The sequence below is a fragment of the Galeopterus variegatus genome, unplaced genomic scaffold (genome assembly GCF_000696425.1).
Source record: "Galeopterus variegatus unplaced genomic scaffold, G_variegatus-3.0.2 Scaffold4280, whole genome shotgun sequence".
Taxonomy (NCBI): domain Eukaryota; kingdom Metazoa; phylum Chordata; class Mammalia; order Dermoptera; family Cynocephalidae; genus Galeopterus; species Galeopterus variegatus.
In genome coordinates, this window is record NW_007730391.1 from 68,904 (window position 1) to 85,231 (window position 16,328).

A 16,328-nucleotide genomic window follows, 5' to 3' on the forward strand; every position below is an offset into this window, starting at 1 on the left:
CTCTGCATGTACACCTTTTAGCTATTGAGCAGCCACATTGCGCTCCCAGTGCCACGCTCTGAGTGAGCCACAGGGTCAGCCCTCCAGTAACTGTTTAATTTGTGTCCACAAATACTTATTTATAGGGCATCCTTCCTGCCTTGCAAGATGCATTAGACGGGAACAAAGAATATCATGCACAGAAGTGGCAGCCTTATTTCCTAGTTGTTCATGCTCCAACCAATAAAACATACTTCCAGAAACAAGAACCTTAAAAACAAAATCATTTCAAATTATAAATAAAGTCACTCAGGGTTCCCAGTGACTCTCCTGAGTTCTCTGCCCCTGGGACTTATTCTCTACACATCCCTTCCCAGCCCTGTCCAGCCAGTGGTTTGAGCTATACCATCTACTCTCCTGGTATAATATTAGGCCCAAGGGCACATGAGGGTCCCAGGAGAGCCAGAGAGAGTAGTACAGTAGGGAACAAGAAGTCAGAGAAGTCCAGATTGTTGGCACCCAAGACCTCAGCTCTTGAAATAATGGCATTAATCCATTTTTGGTAGTATACCACGTTGGTGTAGACTCCAGGAAGAGATTTACCACATTCTAATCCCCAGTTTACCACTCCTATCTGGATCCATACACCATCAATATGACATGACAGAGGCCCTCCAGAATCACCCTAAGGAAGAGATAAAGGTCATGAGTTTAGTGAAAAGGGACATGAAGAGGGACATAGTCACAAGGGGTGGAGAGCTCTTTAGAACCAGGCTATAAGACCCATGGAGCAGTGGGACTCTGGAGGGAGCTGGATGTCCCACTGCTTTAGGGAGAGATCAGAGTAATTTAAGAGCCATAGAATTTGAAATTGGCAGGGACATTAGTGAAATATATCAGTAATTTCAAAATATTTATTTGTGATAAAAAGAAATAAGATTAATGTGATGAGTTTTTCACTAAAGTTAAATTTATTCAGTTGAATGAATTGCCCTCATTTTTCTGTTGTTAGGTTCTTACTGCCTTTTTTTAGTGTTAAAATAATCTGTTCTTATGTACAATGATATTGATAGTAGTTGGTAATATGTCTCTCAATCTCACTTTCTTTTTTGCAATAGTTTTACTGAGTTATAAGTCAAATATATAATTCACTCATTTAAAGTATACAATTCAATGGTTTTTAGTATATTTACAGTGTTGTGCAGCCATCACTACAACCCATTTTGGAATATTTTCATCCTCCCCAGAAGAAACCCCATACCCATTAGTAATCACCCCCATTTCTTCCCAACCCTCCCAGCCCTGGGCCAACTGATAATCTCCATTCTGTCTCTGGATTTACCTATTCCAGACATTTCACATAAATGGAATCATATTATATGTGGCCTTTGTGTCTGGCTTATTTACTTACCATACTCTTTTCAAGATTCATCCATATTGTAGCTTATGTCAGTACTCCATTCCTTTCTATGGCCGAATAATATTCCATTGTATGGATGTACCACATTTTGTTTATCCATTCATCAACTGGTAGACATTTGGCTATTATAAATAATTCTGCTATGAACATTCATGTATGGATTTTTATACTGACTTGTTTTTATTTCTCTTGGGTGTATACCTAGGAGAGAAATCCCTGAGCTATATGGTAACTTTAACTTTTTGAGGAACTGCCAGATAGTTTTCCAAAGAGGCTGTACCATTTTACATTCCTACCAGCAGTGTATGAGGCTTCCAATTCCTCTACATCCTTGTTAACTCTTGTTATTATCTGTCTTGATTATAGCCATCCTAGTGGGTATGCAGTGGTGTCTCATTTTGGCTTTGATTTGCATTTCCCTGATGGCTACTGATGTTAAATATTTTATCATGTGCTTATTAGCCATTTGTATAACTTCTTTTTATTTTTATTTTTTAGTTTTTAGTTTTTATTGAATCAAAATTGATTATACATATTTTTGGGGTTCAGCATTGAGAAATGTGTTGATGAAATCAATATTACTAGTATATATATATTGTTACAAATTGTAATTATTCTTTATGCCTCTTGTCCAGTCTCTCCCTATCCTTCTCTCACTCCCCCCTCCCACCACTGAAAACCCTAGATTTCTTCTTTCCCTCTGAAAGAGTAATGGTTACTCTGTTGATTTGTTGCCTAGGTGATCTGTCCAATGCTGAGAGGTGTGATCAGGTCCCTGAATATTATCATAGAGCAGATGCTTCTTCTGTCACAGGAATGGGCTTTGTGGAGAGAGACATCCTCTTCTTTTCTTTGTCTCTGCTGGTGACTCTCCTTGTGTCAGTGCACTCCAGTCTGGCAGGCCATCTGCGTGGTGGTTGTGGCGTCTAGCCACTTTTGCAGCAGCCATGGTTATTGTGATGGCTGTGGTAGTCCACCCTCATGGAGGTGATGTTTTTGGCATGCTCCTTGGTGCTGGTGATGTGCCTGGTGGTGATGATGATGTGCCTGATTGTGGAGAGTGTCTGATCCCCTACTCCATGCCTCAGGTTTCTGGGTGGGCCATGAGGTGCTGCCGCAGTGTGCCCAGTAGTGGGAGGGGAATCCGGTCCCCTTCTCCATGCCTCGGGTCCATGGGCAGGCCCCAAGGCACTGGTGCAGTGTGTCTGGTTGTGGGGGGGGATCCAGTCCCCTTCTCCATGCCTCAGGTCTGCAGGCGGACCCCGAGGTGCTGTCACGGTGTGGCTGGTTGTTGGAGGGAGGTCCGGTCCCTGGCTTATAGCCCCAGGCCTCTGGGTGGGCCTCGAGGCACTGGTGGTGTGCCTGGATGTGGGAGTGGGGTCCAGTCCCCGGTTCCAAGCCTTGGGTTCCTGGGTGGGTCCTGAGGCGCTGGTGGTGTGAGTGGTTGTGGCCCTCATGTTCCCTGGCGCGCCCCAAGGCATTAGTGGTGTGCCTGGGCCAGAACTAATTTTTTGTCCTTTGCTTACTTCTAACTCAGGGGAGCTTCCTGTGGGAACCAGTACATGAGCTGTGTTGTACAGCTAAATTGCTACTTTGCTGCTGTTTCACTAGGGAAGGTTTTTTGTGCAGCTCAGGGTTTAACGGTTGACCTTTTCTTGACTTCCAGCTCTCCAGAGACTCGGGGCACCTGGGTTGTGTAGATACTCTGATCTGGGCCTGAGTTTTTTTGTCAAACTGCACCCCATGCAATTCTGCATTCCTGACCAGTCTCCTCTGAGTGGTCCTGCGCTGATTAGGGGGTGGATCGGCTGTCCTTGCTGTGTCCCAGTGTTCTCCCAGTGGGCTCATCTCCCCCACTGCCCGTGCTCCAAACACTTCACATGGGACGGGCCTTGTGCTGTTCCCTTGCGTTGACTCACGGGCCTCTGAATGGATCCCCTTTTTCAGCTGTTCTGGCTCCTCCCTCCTGCATGGGTCCACAGGAACCCTATTAGTGGTCTTGCTGTCCTGCGGGCCACCATAGTCCTCTTCTCCCCTGCTGCCTCCATGTAACTCCATCTAAAGGGCACAGCATTAAAGTGGCTGCAAACTGAAATGCTCAGAGCAGTTTTTTCTTTCTCTCATCGCGGTTTCTTCTGCCTCAATGAGCTCCGTAGGTCTCTCCTCCTCTTCCCCTGATCTCCCACGGCCCCAGCTTGGCTGATGTTACATTTTTATAGTTGTAAATTGGTTGATTTTGTAGGACAGAGTGACACTGAGGACCATTTATTCAGTCATCTTGACCAGAACTCTGTATATCTTCTTTAGAGAAATATCTATTCAGATTCTTTGACCTTTTAAAAATTGTGTTGACTTTTTGTTATCAAGTTACAAGATTTCTTTATATATTCAAGATCTAGATCCCTTATCATACATATGATTCGCAAATATTTTCCCCCATTTTGTAGGTTACCTTTTACTTTCTTAATGGTATTCATTGAAGCATAAAAGTTTTGAATTTTGGGGAATTCTTATCTTTTTTGTTGTTGTTGCTTATGCTTTTGGTATGATATCCAAGAAAATAATGCCTAATCAAGGTCACAAAGGTTTACCCCTATGTTTTATTCTAAAAGTTTCAGCTCTTAGATCCATTTTGAGTTAATTTTTGTACATGGTGAGGTAGGGGTCCAAGTTCATTCTTTTGCATGTGGATATCCAGTTGTCCCAGCACCATTTGTTGAAATGACTATTCTTTCTTCATTGAATTGTTTTGATACCTGTGTTTAAAATTAATTGGCCATAAATATAAGGATTTATTTCTGGACGCTCAATTCCTTATGCTAGCTAGTACCACACTGTCTTGATTACTATTATTTTGTAGTGAATTTTGAAATCAGATTGTAGGAATCCTCGAACTTTGTTCTTTTTCAAGATTGTTTTGAACCCCTTGAATTGCCATATGAATTTGAGGATCAGCTTGTCAATTTCTGTAAGGAAACCAGCTGGGATTTGATAGGGTTTGTGTTGAGTCTGTAGATCCATTTGGCAAATACTGCCACTTAAACAATATTAAGTCTTCTGATCAATGTCCAAGGGAACATAAAAAAATTCATGGAAAGGTTCGTATTATCATTTAATTCTATTATTTTTATTTTTGAAGTACCTTCATATGTGGAATGTCCTTTCATTTATTTAGGTCTTCTTTATTTTAACAATGTTTTGAAGTTTTCAGAGTATAAATTTTCTACTTCTTTTGTTAAATTTATTCAGAAGTATTTTATTATTTTTTAAATTTTAATTTTTTATTGAAACATTGATTGTACATATTCATGGGGTACAGAATTATTTTTCAATACATGTACACAGTGTTTGAGGATCTAATCAGGGTAATTAGCATATTCACCATTGCTTTTATTCTTTTTTATAATGTTATGAATAGAATATTATTTTCTTAATTTTCTCCTTTGATTATTCATTGCAAGCGTATAGAAATACAGTTGCCTTTATGTATTGTTCTTGTATCCTGCAACTTTGTGGAGTGTATTTTTAGTTCTAATTTGTGGGGGAGAGTTCCTTCATATTTTCTATGTATATGATCATGTTATTGTTGAATAGAGATAGTTCTACTTCATCCTTTCCAATGTGGATGCCTTCTACTTCTTTTTCTTGCTTAATAGTCCTGGCTAGAACCTCCACTGCAATACTGAATAGAAGTAGCAAGAGTAGACATCCTTGTTTCTTTTGTGATCTTAGGGGGAAAGTCTTTCACCATTCAGTATGTTAGCTGTAGGTTTTTTGTAGATATACTTTATTAGGTTGAGAAAGTTTCCTTCTATTCCAAGTTTGCGTAGTGTTTTTATCATGGAGGGTTGTTGGATTTTGTCAAATACTTTTTCTGTGTCTGCTGACATGCCCTTTATTCTATTAACATAGCGTATTACATTAATTAATTTTTGGATTTTAAACCAACCTCACATTCCTGAGATAAATCCCAATTGGCCATGGTGTATAATCCTTTTTATATGTTGTTGGATTTCATTTGCTAGTATTTTTGTTGAGGATTTTTGCACCTATATTCAGAGATACTGGTTTGTAGTTTCTTTGTGATGTTTTTGGTTTTGGTTTCAAGTTAATACCGTTTTCATAGAATGAGTTGGGAAGTGTTCCCTCCTTTGTTTTTTGGAAGAGTTTGTGAAGAATTGATATTAAATCTTCTTTAAATGTTTGGTAAAATTCACCAGTGAAGCCATTTGGGCCTGGGCTTTTATCTGGTCATAGTTTTTTTCCCCCTCCTCTGCTGTTGTTTTTAAATCACTTATGTAGGCTCTTTACATATTGTAGGTCTTTTCAGGTCATCTATTTCTTTTTGGGTTAGTTATGGTAGTTTGTGTATTTCTAGAAATTTGTCCATATTATCTTTGTTATCTAATTTATCAGCGTACAGTTGTTCATAGTATTATCTTACAATTCTTTTTATTTCTGTAACGTTGGTAGTAATGTCCCTTCTTTCATTCCTAACTGTAGAAATTTGGGTCTTCCATCTTTTTTCTTACTTAATCTAGCTAAAGTTTTTTTCATTTTTATTGACTTTTTAAAAGAACCAACTTTTGCTTTTGTTGATTTTCTCTATTGTCTTTCTGTTCTCTATTTCAATAATTTCCACTATAAACTTTATTTCCTTCTTTGTGCTTTCTTTTGGTTTGTTTGTTCTTCTTTTTCCAGTGTCTTAATATGGAGGTATATCTCTTTTTTTTAGTGTATGCATTAATAGCTATAAATTTCTCCTTAAGCACTGATTTAGCTGCATCTGTAAGATTTGTTATGTTTTCATTTTTATTCTTCTCAAAATATTTCCTGATTTCCTTTGTGATTTCTTCTTTGACCCATTGGTTATTTAGGATTGTGTTGATTCCCACATATTTGTGGAATTTTTGTATTTCTCTCTGTTACTCATTTCTAATTTCATTCCATTGTGGTTGGGGAACATACTTAGTATGATTTTAATCCTCCTAATGTTATTGAGACTTGTTTTACAGTCTAGCATATGGTCTATTCTAGAGTATGTTCCATATGCACTTAAGAAAAAAGTGTATTCTGCTGTTCTTAGGACTCTCTCTGTTTTTGAAATTTCTTATGGGAGTAACTTATCTCAGACCAACTCTGCTGCTGGTAACAGTTATAAATTGTGGGCAACATGTAAACCAAACTATCTGAAGGCAGTGGAGAGTGGCCAAAAGCATGCAGAAACTGGAGTCAATCCTTTGGAAGAGAAGAATGATACTTTTAAAAAATGGTTTATCCCCTGAAGCAGGCCCCAGTCATCATCAGACATGGTGGCTGGAACTTGAGGAATCAGAGGATAGACATCAGAGCTATCACAGAAGTTGGAAAGTGAAGATAGAGGAACCAGAAAGGAGAGCTCCCCAAAGAGAGAGCCCCAAATTCTGCATCTAAACTCTGCTGAAGTCTCTGGCTGACCCCTGAACTACACACACATGTGCAGATGAGATTCCACGCAGCTCAGCTAAGGCTTAAAGAACTGCTGCTGTCTGTCACAGGAAAGATCCAGTTTGGAGTTTGAGGTCAGCCAAGTTAATTGCCTGTTGAAACTGGAAATCAGTATTCTTTAGAGGAACATACCAATCCATATTGTCTACAATACTGCATCACTGACAATGTCCAGGATATAATCCAAAAATACTAGATGTTAAAATAAACAAATAGGAATATGTCTCCCAAGACGTTACTCAGGAGAAAAAGCAATCAATGAAGCATAACCCTGCGATAACTCAGATTTTGGAATTAGCAGATAAGAATTTTTTTTTTCTTTGTCCTTTTTGTGACCAGAAAGGGGATTGCAACCCTTGGCTTGGTGTCACCCGCACCGCGCTCAGCTAGTGAGTGCACCGGCCATCCTTATATAGGATCCGAACCTGCAGCAGGAGCTCCTCTGTGCTCCCAAGCGCCACACTCTCCCGAGTGCGCCATGGGGCCGGCCCAGCAGATAAGAATTTTAAAGCAGCTATTGTAGCTGTGATCAATACATGTAACGGAAAATATGCAAATAATGAATATACAGATAATATACAGATAGGAAATCTTGGCAGAGATCTGGAAAAATGTGTGTGAGAGCAAGAGAATAAAAGCATATAGTCATTCTAGAACTTTGAAATAAAAATTTTACTACATGAATTTAGCAGTGAAATGTAAATGATGGAAAGAGGCAGTGACCTTGAATATAGATTAATTAAAAAGTATCCAATTTGAAGAACAGAGAGAAAAAGGTAAATATAAAATGGACCTGTGTGAAAATATCGAAAGGTGTTAACTTACAGATGTACGGTTTCAACCAGAAGGGTGTGCAGAATAAGTTTGAAGAAACTGTGACTGAAAAATTCTCAAATTTGGTGAAAGATGTGAAAGACCATATGGAAAAACCAAAAGCTCAATGAACCCCAAATAGGATAAATACAAAGAAAACCACACCTAGCCCATCACATTCAAGCTGCTGACTATCAAAGATAAAAAATACTGAAATAAGCCAGAGCAGAATAACACATCGTGCTTAATAGAACAAAGACACAAATGATGGATGATTTTTTAAAAATTTACTTATTAATATATGTATTTTTTCACATTCTATGATGTTGCGGAGCAGTTGGGGGGCTGGGGGAGAGAAGAAAGGGAAAGGAAATAGGATGGGAGAAAAAGGAAGGAGGAGGGGTAGGGTTGAGGCCTGTGGCATCCCTCTCATTCCTGTAGGGGAGACCAGGGGGCTTCCAGAGGTGTCTTGGTCATGGCTGGGCTAGGTACAGATAACAGGAGTGTGTGGCCGAAGCCTTCGCCCCCCACCATCCCAGGAGCCTGGGGTACTTCTTGCAGCGACTTGTTGATTATAGCTGGGCCGATTGCGGGTGTAGGGGGGGCATGGCCGAGGCCCTTGGCCCACCATCCTTGGGACTAGTTGCAGGTGTCGGGGGGGCATGGCCATGGCCCCCAACCCTGCCCCTTCCCTGGCTTGGTTACCCAGGGTACTTCTGGTCCTTCTTGGTTTTATAAGTGTTCTTTGGTGATGTGAGACCTTTAGTAGTTACTGTCAAACTTTGTCTCTGGTCTGTAGGTATTTTGTTTTCTCTTTGAGCTCTGTGTTGGATTATTTGCTGTTCCCACCACTTAAACTCTGCACTGGAACTAATTTGTTGTCCTTTACTTACTTCTAAAATGGAGGAACTTCCTGTGGGGACCAGCACTTGAGCTGTGTGGTTGAGCTAAATTGCCGCTTTGCTGCTGATTCCCTGGGAAAGGCTTTTTGTGCAGCTCAGGTTTTTTTTTTTTTTCCTTTTTGTCTTTTTTCATGACTGGCAACGGATCGCAACCCTCAGTGTCGCGCCCATACTGGACCGGGACCGGCAACGGGATCGCAACCCTCAGTGTTGCGCCCGTACCTCGCTCAGCCAGTGAGCGGCTGGTCTGTATGTGGGATCCGAACCCTCGGCGGGAGCGCCACCGCGCTCCCAAGCGGCACACTGTAGCAGTGCGCCACCGGGCCGGCCGCAGCTCAGGTTTAATTGTTGACTTTCTAGGTACTTCTGGGTCTCGTGAGATCAGGTGCACCTGGGTTGTGTAGAAACTCTCATCTAGGCCTGGGCCTTTTCAGCAAACTGCACCTCCCTGCAGTTCTATATTCCTGACCAGTTTCCACTGAGTGGTTCTGTGCGGATTAGGGGGAAGATCAAATGTCCATGCTGTGCCCCAGTGTTCTCCCAGTGGGCCTGTCTCCCCCACTGCCAGTGCTCCAAACACTTCCCATGGGGCTGGCCATGCGCCGGTTCCTTGCGATGACTCACTGGCCTCTAAGTGGCTCCCTTTTTTCAGTTGCTCTGGCTCCTCACTCCTGTATGGGTCCACGGGAACCCTATTAGTGGTCTTGCTGGCCTGGGGGCCACCAAGTTCCCCTGCATCCTCCAAGCATTTCCATCCAAAGGGCACAGCTGTGGCTTTTGCCAGCTCTTGCTCTGTGTGCTCAGCAGCTCCAGCTTGGAAGCAGCCAGGGCTTGAAATGGTCAGAGCAGTTTTTTCTTTCTCTTATCATGGCTTCTCCCACTTTCATGCACTTTGTAGGTCTCTCCTCCTCTTCCCCTGAGCTTTAGTGGCCCTAGCTTGGCTGTTGTTGCCTTTTTTTGTTTGTTTGTTTTTTTAAAAATGACTGGTAAGGGGATCTTAACCCTTGACTTGGTGTTGTCAGCACCAGGCTCACCCATTGAGCTAACCGGCCATCCCTATATGGGATCCGAACCCATGGCCTTGGTGTCATCAGCATCACACTCTCCCGAGTGAGCCACAGGGCCAGCCCTGTTGCTTTTTTATAGTTGTAAATTGGTTGATTTATGGGAGAGAGTGATGCTGGGGACTGTCTATTCTGCCATCTTGACCGGAAGCTCCAATGGTTGATTTTTTTTATCAGATAGTTATGATCAGGGGACAATAGAACAACATCTTTTAAGTGTAGAATACCGGCTAGCCACACACACAAAAAAATGTGTAGAATGAAATGTTCTTACTTGAAAAAATAAAGTTGGCAATTCTGTGTCAACCTCTTAATATATTTATGAAAATTCACAGATCTGTAAAAGTTCAGGGGCCGGCCCATTGGCAATTCTGTGTCAACCTCTTAATATATTTATGAAAATTCACAGATCTGTAAAAGTTCAATGAGCAGTGGTTAGCATTGGTCTAGATCAACAGTCTTACAGTAGAAGAGATTAAATTTATAGATATAGATTATTAGTGATTAGTCTAGGATTAGTCCAGGGTAACACAAGAATTATTGTCAGAACCCTCATCTCCTGACACCCAGTTCACTGTCGTTTACTGGTAGGAAAACCTGAATCTAAATTAAGATCTCATGTTAAAAAAAAAAGGTTTCAAGAGCAAATCCTAACCTTGCAACTGTCTCTCATTTTTTGAGTGTCACCAGCACAAATCATGTCTTCCTGAATGACTGGCTCCATTTCTGGGAAGAAGGCACCAACTGGGTTGTAGAGTCGTTCACAAGCCTGGTGGTCAATGACTGGTATTTCTGCTTCCTGGAGGGTAGAAGGGTAATTGCCATCTGCAGAGGAAGACAGGAATGAAAGGTTAAATCAACCTGGAAAGGTGGAGGGGCAACATTCAGTCATGATGTGCAGAAGTCTCTGAATGGGAACAGAAAAGCAGAATACAATCATGTTCCAATCATATTTATTTATAGAAGGATCTTTTGCTACAGTTAAATCTGAAACAATGGATTATTCAAGATTGTTTCCATATTTCAGGTTTTTCTTCTATTGTGCCAATGTTCTAAATAAAGAGTAATTCTGATAAACTCTGAGTAAAGATTTGAGTATTTTTCTTTTTTTTTTAAAAGATGACCGGTAAGGGGATCTTAACCCTTGACTTGGTGGTATCCGCACCATGCTCTCCCCAGTGAGCTAACTGGCCATCCCTATACGGGGATCCGAACCCGTGGCCTTGGTGTTTTCAGCACCACACTCTCCCGAGTGAGCCATGGGCTGGCCCCAAGATTTGAGTATTCTAAAGTATTCTAAAATTTCCTCCTTTCCCATTTGCCTGCTTCCAGATCAGCACCTGCCTTGTCTGTACTCCATCCTAGGAAAGAATTGACACTTTAAAAACATAAAAAACACTAGACTTATGAACCTCTGTTTGAGAGAGGTAATTATGTATTTAAGTTCTTAAATTTGCATATCCAGCTATAGTTAGACTCTAGGCGTTATATAAGAATAAATAAACATATAGAGGTCAAAAAAGGCATTTTATTTGAAGACTTATAAGTAATATCATTAGATAGATCTGGTTTTGTTGAAAAATAGAGTAAGGATATGCCTAGAATGTGAATGTTCTGGAGTGGGTACATATAAAACAACCCCTCTCTCTCTGCCCATTCTCACCTGTACTTTCCTTAATTTGTCCCCATCCAGTCACCCAACAAGAGGGTGGAATTGTCAACTGCTTTGTGATATTGTGCAAACAGATGGGCAGGATGAAAGAAGTGAAGGTGACTTGGGAGGACAGTTTCAACAAGGCAATGTCTGCAGTTGTGTCTTGGTATTTGGGATGGATGACGATTTTGGACACATGGTACTGCACACCGTTACTTGAGTAGCCTACTTCAGTCGATCCCAGCCATACAGTATATAAAGAAGCAGACCAGGTCCTAAGGAGAAAAGGGGGAAAATAAAAGTGGAGCTTTTTATTTTTATTTATTTTTAATTTTATTTATACAGCTGGGTCAGAACAAGCTGCCTATATGTAGCACTAAGTCTCTAAGCAAGAAAGGAGGGTAGACGACTGGGAATTAACCAGAGTACTTCCAACTTGAACTAGGGTTGATGCGTTTCCTTCTTCTCTCCTTCCCTTCTTTCCTCCCTCCCTGACCACTCTCTGTGGTCTTCTTTTACAAGCTATGGCCAAAGTTTTGTCTTGTATTTTCTCCCTGATTCTCTCATTTACCTCTCCTATTCTCCATGGTTTCAGCCATCATTTGTACACTTAATAGTCATTTGCTCTTTACTGCCAGTTTTGACTTCTGTTCTGAGCACTAGACCTTTATTTCAAAATAAAATTTTAAAACAAAGTGTAACCAAAGTTACACATATACACAATTTTATTTTATTTTGTTTTGGTGGCTGACCAGTGCGGGGATCTGTGTTGCTTTGCCTCCCACAGATTTGTCACCCCTTTTCCCCTGGGTGGCGGAGCTGCCAAAGATTACTCAAAACCCCTCTCTTCTGAACAGTGAGAAGTCCTGAAAAAAGGGGTTAATCTCCCGGAACCCTCAAGATAGAGGCATTCCTTCCAATTGGGAAATTAACCACGATTTGGGGTTCTCTTCCCACATTTATTCTCCAGACCAGGAAGTTACAGGAAGAGAACATAGGTGGGGTTTTTGCTAAGTATAGTTTAACAAGTTTAACAATAGAAGCTGGTAACATTCAGTAAGACAAGCAAGGTGACATTCTATAATGCAGTTAAGTTGATCCACTAACAAAAGCTTGATTTTAGCATTCTCTTCTTACAGCAATTTCCCAGTATCTTTACATATCAATCAGTAACCTGTCTGTCTTTGAGCCAGCAACCTTGCTGTGTTACAGTTCTTTACCTTACAACAGAGACTATAGCCTGGGGAAAATTTCCTGTCCTTTGCAAGGTCAATATTTGAAACTGCAAGGCTTTGGAAAACCAGGCCCTGTGAAGTACATTTGCTTTATGCATACTCCACAGATCTGAACCTTTGACCTTGGGGTTATCAGCACTGGACACGATTTTTTTTTATTTTTAATAATTGCAGATTTTTTTTTTTTTTTAAGATGATCGGTAAGGGGATCCTAACCCTTGACTCTGTGTTGTCAGCACCACACTCTCCCAAGTGAGCCAACCGGCCATCCCTGTATAGGGATCTGAACCCGTGGCCATGATGTTATCAGCACCACACTCTCCCAAGTGAGCCATGGGCCAGCCCTAATTGCAGATGTATTTTGAAATAGGTCTCTACAAAGTGTTACGGGATCATAGAAATGAAATTACTTGATTCTGTCCGGGAAGATCAGAAAAGTCTTTCCCGAATAGAGAACAAATTGAAGTTTGGAATAATGAATAAGAGTTTTGATTGAGGAAAATAACTGAGTATTAATGGAGTAGTATATACTGTTGAGAAACAATTCTTCAGGGGTCTCTTTTTTTTTTTTTTGTCTTTTTTCGTGTCCGGCAACGGATCACAACCCTCAGTGTCGCGCCGGGACCGGCAACGGGATCGCAACCCTCGGTGTCGTGCCCACACCTCGCTCAGCCAATGAGCGGGAACCGGTCTGTATGTGGGATCCGAACCCTCGGCGGGAGCGCTGCCGCGCTCCCAAGCGGCGCACTGTAGCAGTGCGCCACCGGGCCGGCCCCTTCAGGGGTCTCTTTATATTAACTGCATGTCTTACTAGTGACTAGCAAACAGCCTTGGAAGGCAGAAATAGCATCTCCCTTCAGAGCAAAGGACAGGCATGCCTACTGCCCATTATGAAATGTTGAGATCCCTGAGTGCAGCTTCTGAAATGCAATCTACTTCATGGGTGGGTGCCACCTGGTCCTCCTCCACTTTCTTGTTCTCCAGTGGGTTGCCTTTCATGCTTGTTGACCAAATAAGATGTGAGAACCCTATCTCTCTCTCTTTTTAAAAATTTTATTTTTATACAACGTAAACATTCTTTCTGGCCCTTTACCAATTTTCCATAACCCCCACCTCCCTCCCCCTTTTCCACTTCTGGTGGCCTCAGTTCCATTCTCTCCTTTCAAAAGCTCAAGGAATTATTGTGATTGTTGTATCTTTCTTTTTTTTTTTCTTCCAGCTCCCACTTATGAGTGGGGACATGTGGTATTTCTCTTTCTGTACCTGGTTTATTTCACTTAACATAATTTTCTTTAAGTTCATCCATGTTGCTGTGAGTGGCAGAATTTTATTCCTTTTATGGCAGAATAGTATTCCATTGTGTCTATATACCACATTTTCCTTATCTATTTGTGCATGGATGGACATTTAGGTTGGTTCCAACTCCTACCTATTGTAAGTACAGCTGTGATAAACATGGGAGTATCCCTTTGAAATGATGATTTCCATTCCTTTGGGTATACACCCCACAGTGGGATTGCTGGATCCTATGACAGTTCTATCTGTACTTGTTTGAGGAAACTCCATTCTGTTTTCCATAATGGCTGTATTAATTTACAGTACCATCAACAGTGTAGGAGGGTTCCCCTTTCTCTGCATTCTTACCAGCATTTGTTATTATCGGTCTTCTTTATTACAGCTGGTCTAACTGGGGTGAAATGTATCTCAGTGTGGTTTTAATTTGCATTCCTCTGATGCTTAGTGATGTTGAGCACTTTTTCATGTGTCTATTGGCCATTTGTATATTTTCCTTTGAGAAATGCCTATTCAGCTCCTTTGCCCATTTTTAAATCAGGTTACATGTTTGTTTGTTTGTTTCCTATTAAGGTGTTTGAGTTCCTCATGTATTCTGGATATTAATCCCTTGTCAGATGCATGGTTTGTGAATATTTTCTCCCATTCTGTACGTTGTCTTTTTGCTCTGTTAACTGTTTCTTTTGCTATGCAGAAGCTTTTCAGTTTGATAAGATCTCATTTGCTTATTTTTTTCTCTTGTTGACTGTGCTTTTGGAGTCTTATTTATAAAGTCTTTGCCCAGTCCTACCTCCTGAAGTGTTTCTCCTGGGTTTTTTTTTTTCGTAGTTTTATAGTTTCTAGTCTTATATATAAGTCTTAATAAAGTCTTTAATCTATTTTGAGTTGATTTTGGTATATGGTGAGAGTAACAGGTCTAGTTTCATTCTTCTACATATGGATGTCCAGTTTTCCTAGCACCACTTACCAAAGAGGCAGTACGTTCCTCATTGTTGTCCTTGTTAAAGATCAGTTGGCTGTAAGTACGTGGGTTGATTTCTGGGTTCTGTATTCTGTTCCATTGGTCCGAGTGTCTGTTTTTATGCTAGTACCATGCTGTTTTGGTTACTATACCTTTCTAGTATAATTTGAAGTCAGGTAGTGTTAAGCCTCTGGCTGTTTTTGCTCAGGATTGCTTTGGCTATTTGGGGTCTTTTGTTGTTCATATGAATGTTAAGATTGTTTTTTCTATTTCTGTGAAGAATGTTATTGGTATTTTGATGGGGATTGCATTGAATCTGTAGATTGCTGTGGGTAGTATGGACATCTTCACAGTGTTAATTCTTCTAATTCAGCAGCATGGATTGTCTTTACATCTTTTTGTGTCCTCTTTAATTTCTTTCAGCAGTGATTTGTAGTTCTCATTGTAGAGATCTTTCACCTCCTTGGTTAAACTGATTCCTAGGTATTTTACTTTTTTGGTGACTATTGTAAATGGGCTTGCTTTCTTGATTTCTTCTTCTGCTTTGTTATTGTAGTATAAAAAAGCTACTGATTTTTGTGTGTTGATTTTGTACCCTGCAACTTTACTGAAATCATTTATCAGCTCTAAGAATTTTTTTTTGTAGAGTCTTAGTTGTTTCTATGTATACGATCATGTCATCTGCAAACAGGGACAGTTTGACTTTGTCTTTTCTAATCTGGATGCCCTTTATTTCCTTCCCTTGCCTGATTGCTCTGGCTAGTATTTCCAATACTGTGTTAAATAGGAATGGTGAGAGTGGGCATCCTTGTCTTGTTCCTGTTCTTAAGGGAAAAGCTAAAAGCTTTTCAGGATGGTATTGGCGGTGGGTTTGTTATATATGGCTTTTATTGTGTTGAGATACTTTCCTCCTATACCTAATTTGCTGAGAGTCTATTCTGAAGGGATGTTGAATTTTGTTGGCCTACTTTTGCCTTCTGCTGGGTGGGGGTTGCTGCCCATGGCTCCTGCCTAGGACCCTGTGCGTGCTTCTGTTTTCTGCCAGGCAGTGTGGGCCATACACAATTTTAAATGACAAATATTGTAGTCCCCCTTTATATGTGGGGGATACATTTCACGACCCCTGGTGGGTGCCCAAAACTACTATAAAACCAAACCCTATTATGTTATGAGGCGTAAATTTCTTTTTTCCTTCTTCACAATTCCATGGATAGAAGATTCATTCTTACCATAGATCTTAGCAACTTCATCATACAACTTTTTTTCTTTCGTTATTAGGTTGAGAATTTTTCACCTTTTCACTTAAAGGAAGCACTTAAGGTTTCTCTTTGGCATAAAAAGCTTTGGGGCGATTACGAAGTAAGATAAGGGTTACTTGAATACAGCACTGTGGTACCGTGACAGTCAGTCTGATAACTGATGGCTACTAAGTGACTAGTGGGCTGGTAGCATGTACAGTGTGGATATGCTGGACAAAAGGAGGATTCACATCCCTGGCAGGACGGTGTGAAATTTTATCA

At 40.9% G+C, this 16,328-nt stretch overlaps 1 protein-coding gene across 1 annotated transcript in view; it reads right to left on the reverse strand.

Moving 5' to 3' along the window:
* Positions 1–388: 388 nt before the first annotated feature.
* Positions 389–16,328, reverse strand: part of PRSS48 (protease, serine, 48) — a 21,453-nt gene continuing 5,513 nt past the window's right edge. Inside the window, exons 4-6 of the mRNA XM_008587201.1 lie at positions 11,335–11,594; positions 10,321–10,490; positions 389–664 (exon numbers count right to left, since the gene is read on the reverse strand). Coding sequence (XP_008585423.1) covers positions 389–664; positions 10,321–10,490; positions 11,335–11,594 — 706 coding nt within the window. The remainder of the gene's footprint in view (positions 665–10,320; positions 10,491–11,334; positions 11,595–16,328) is intronic.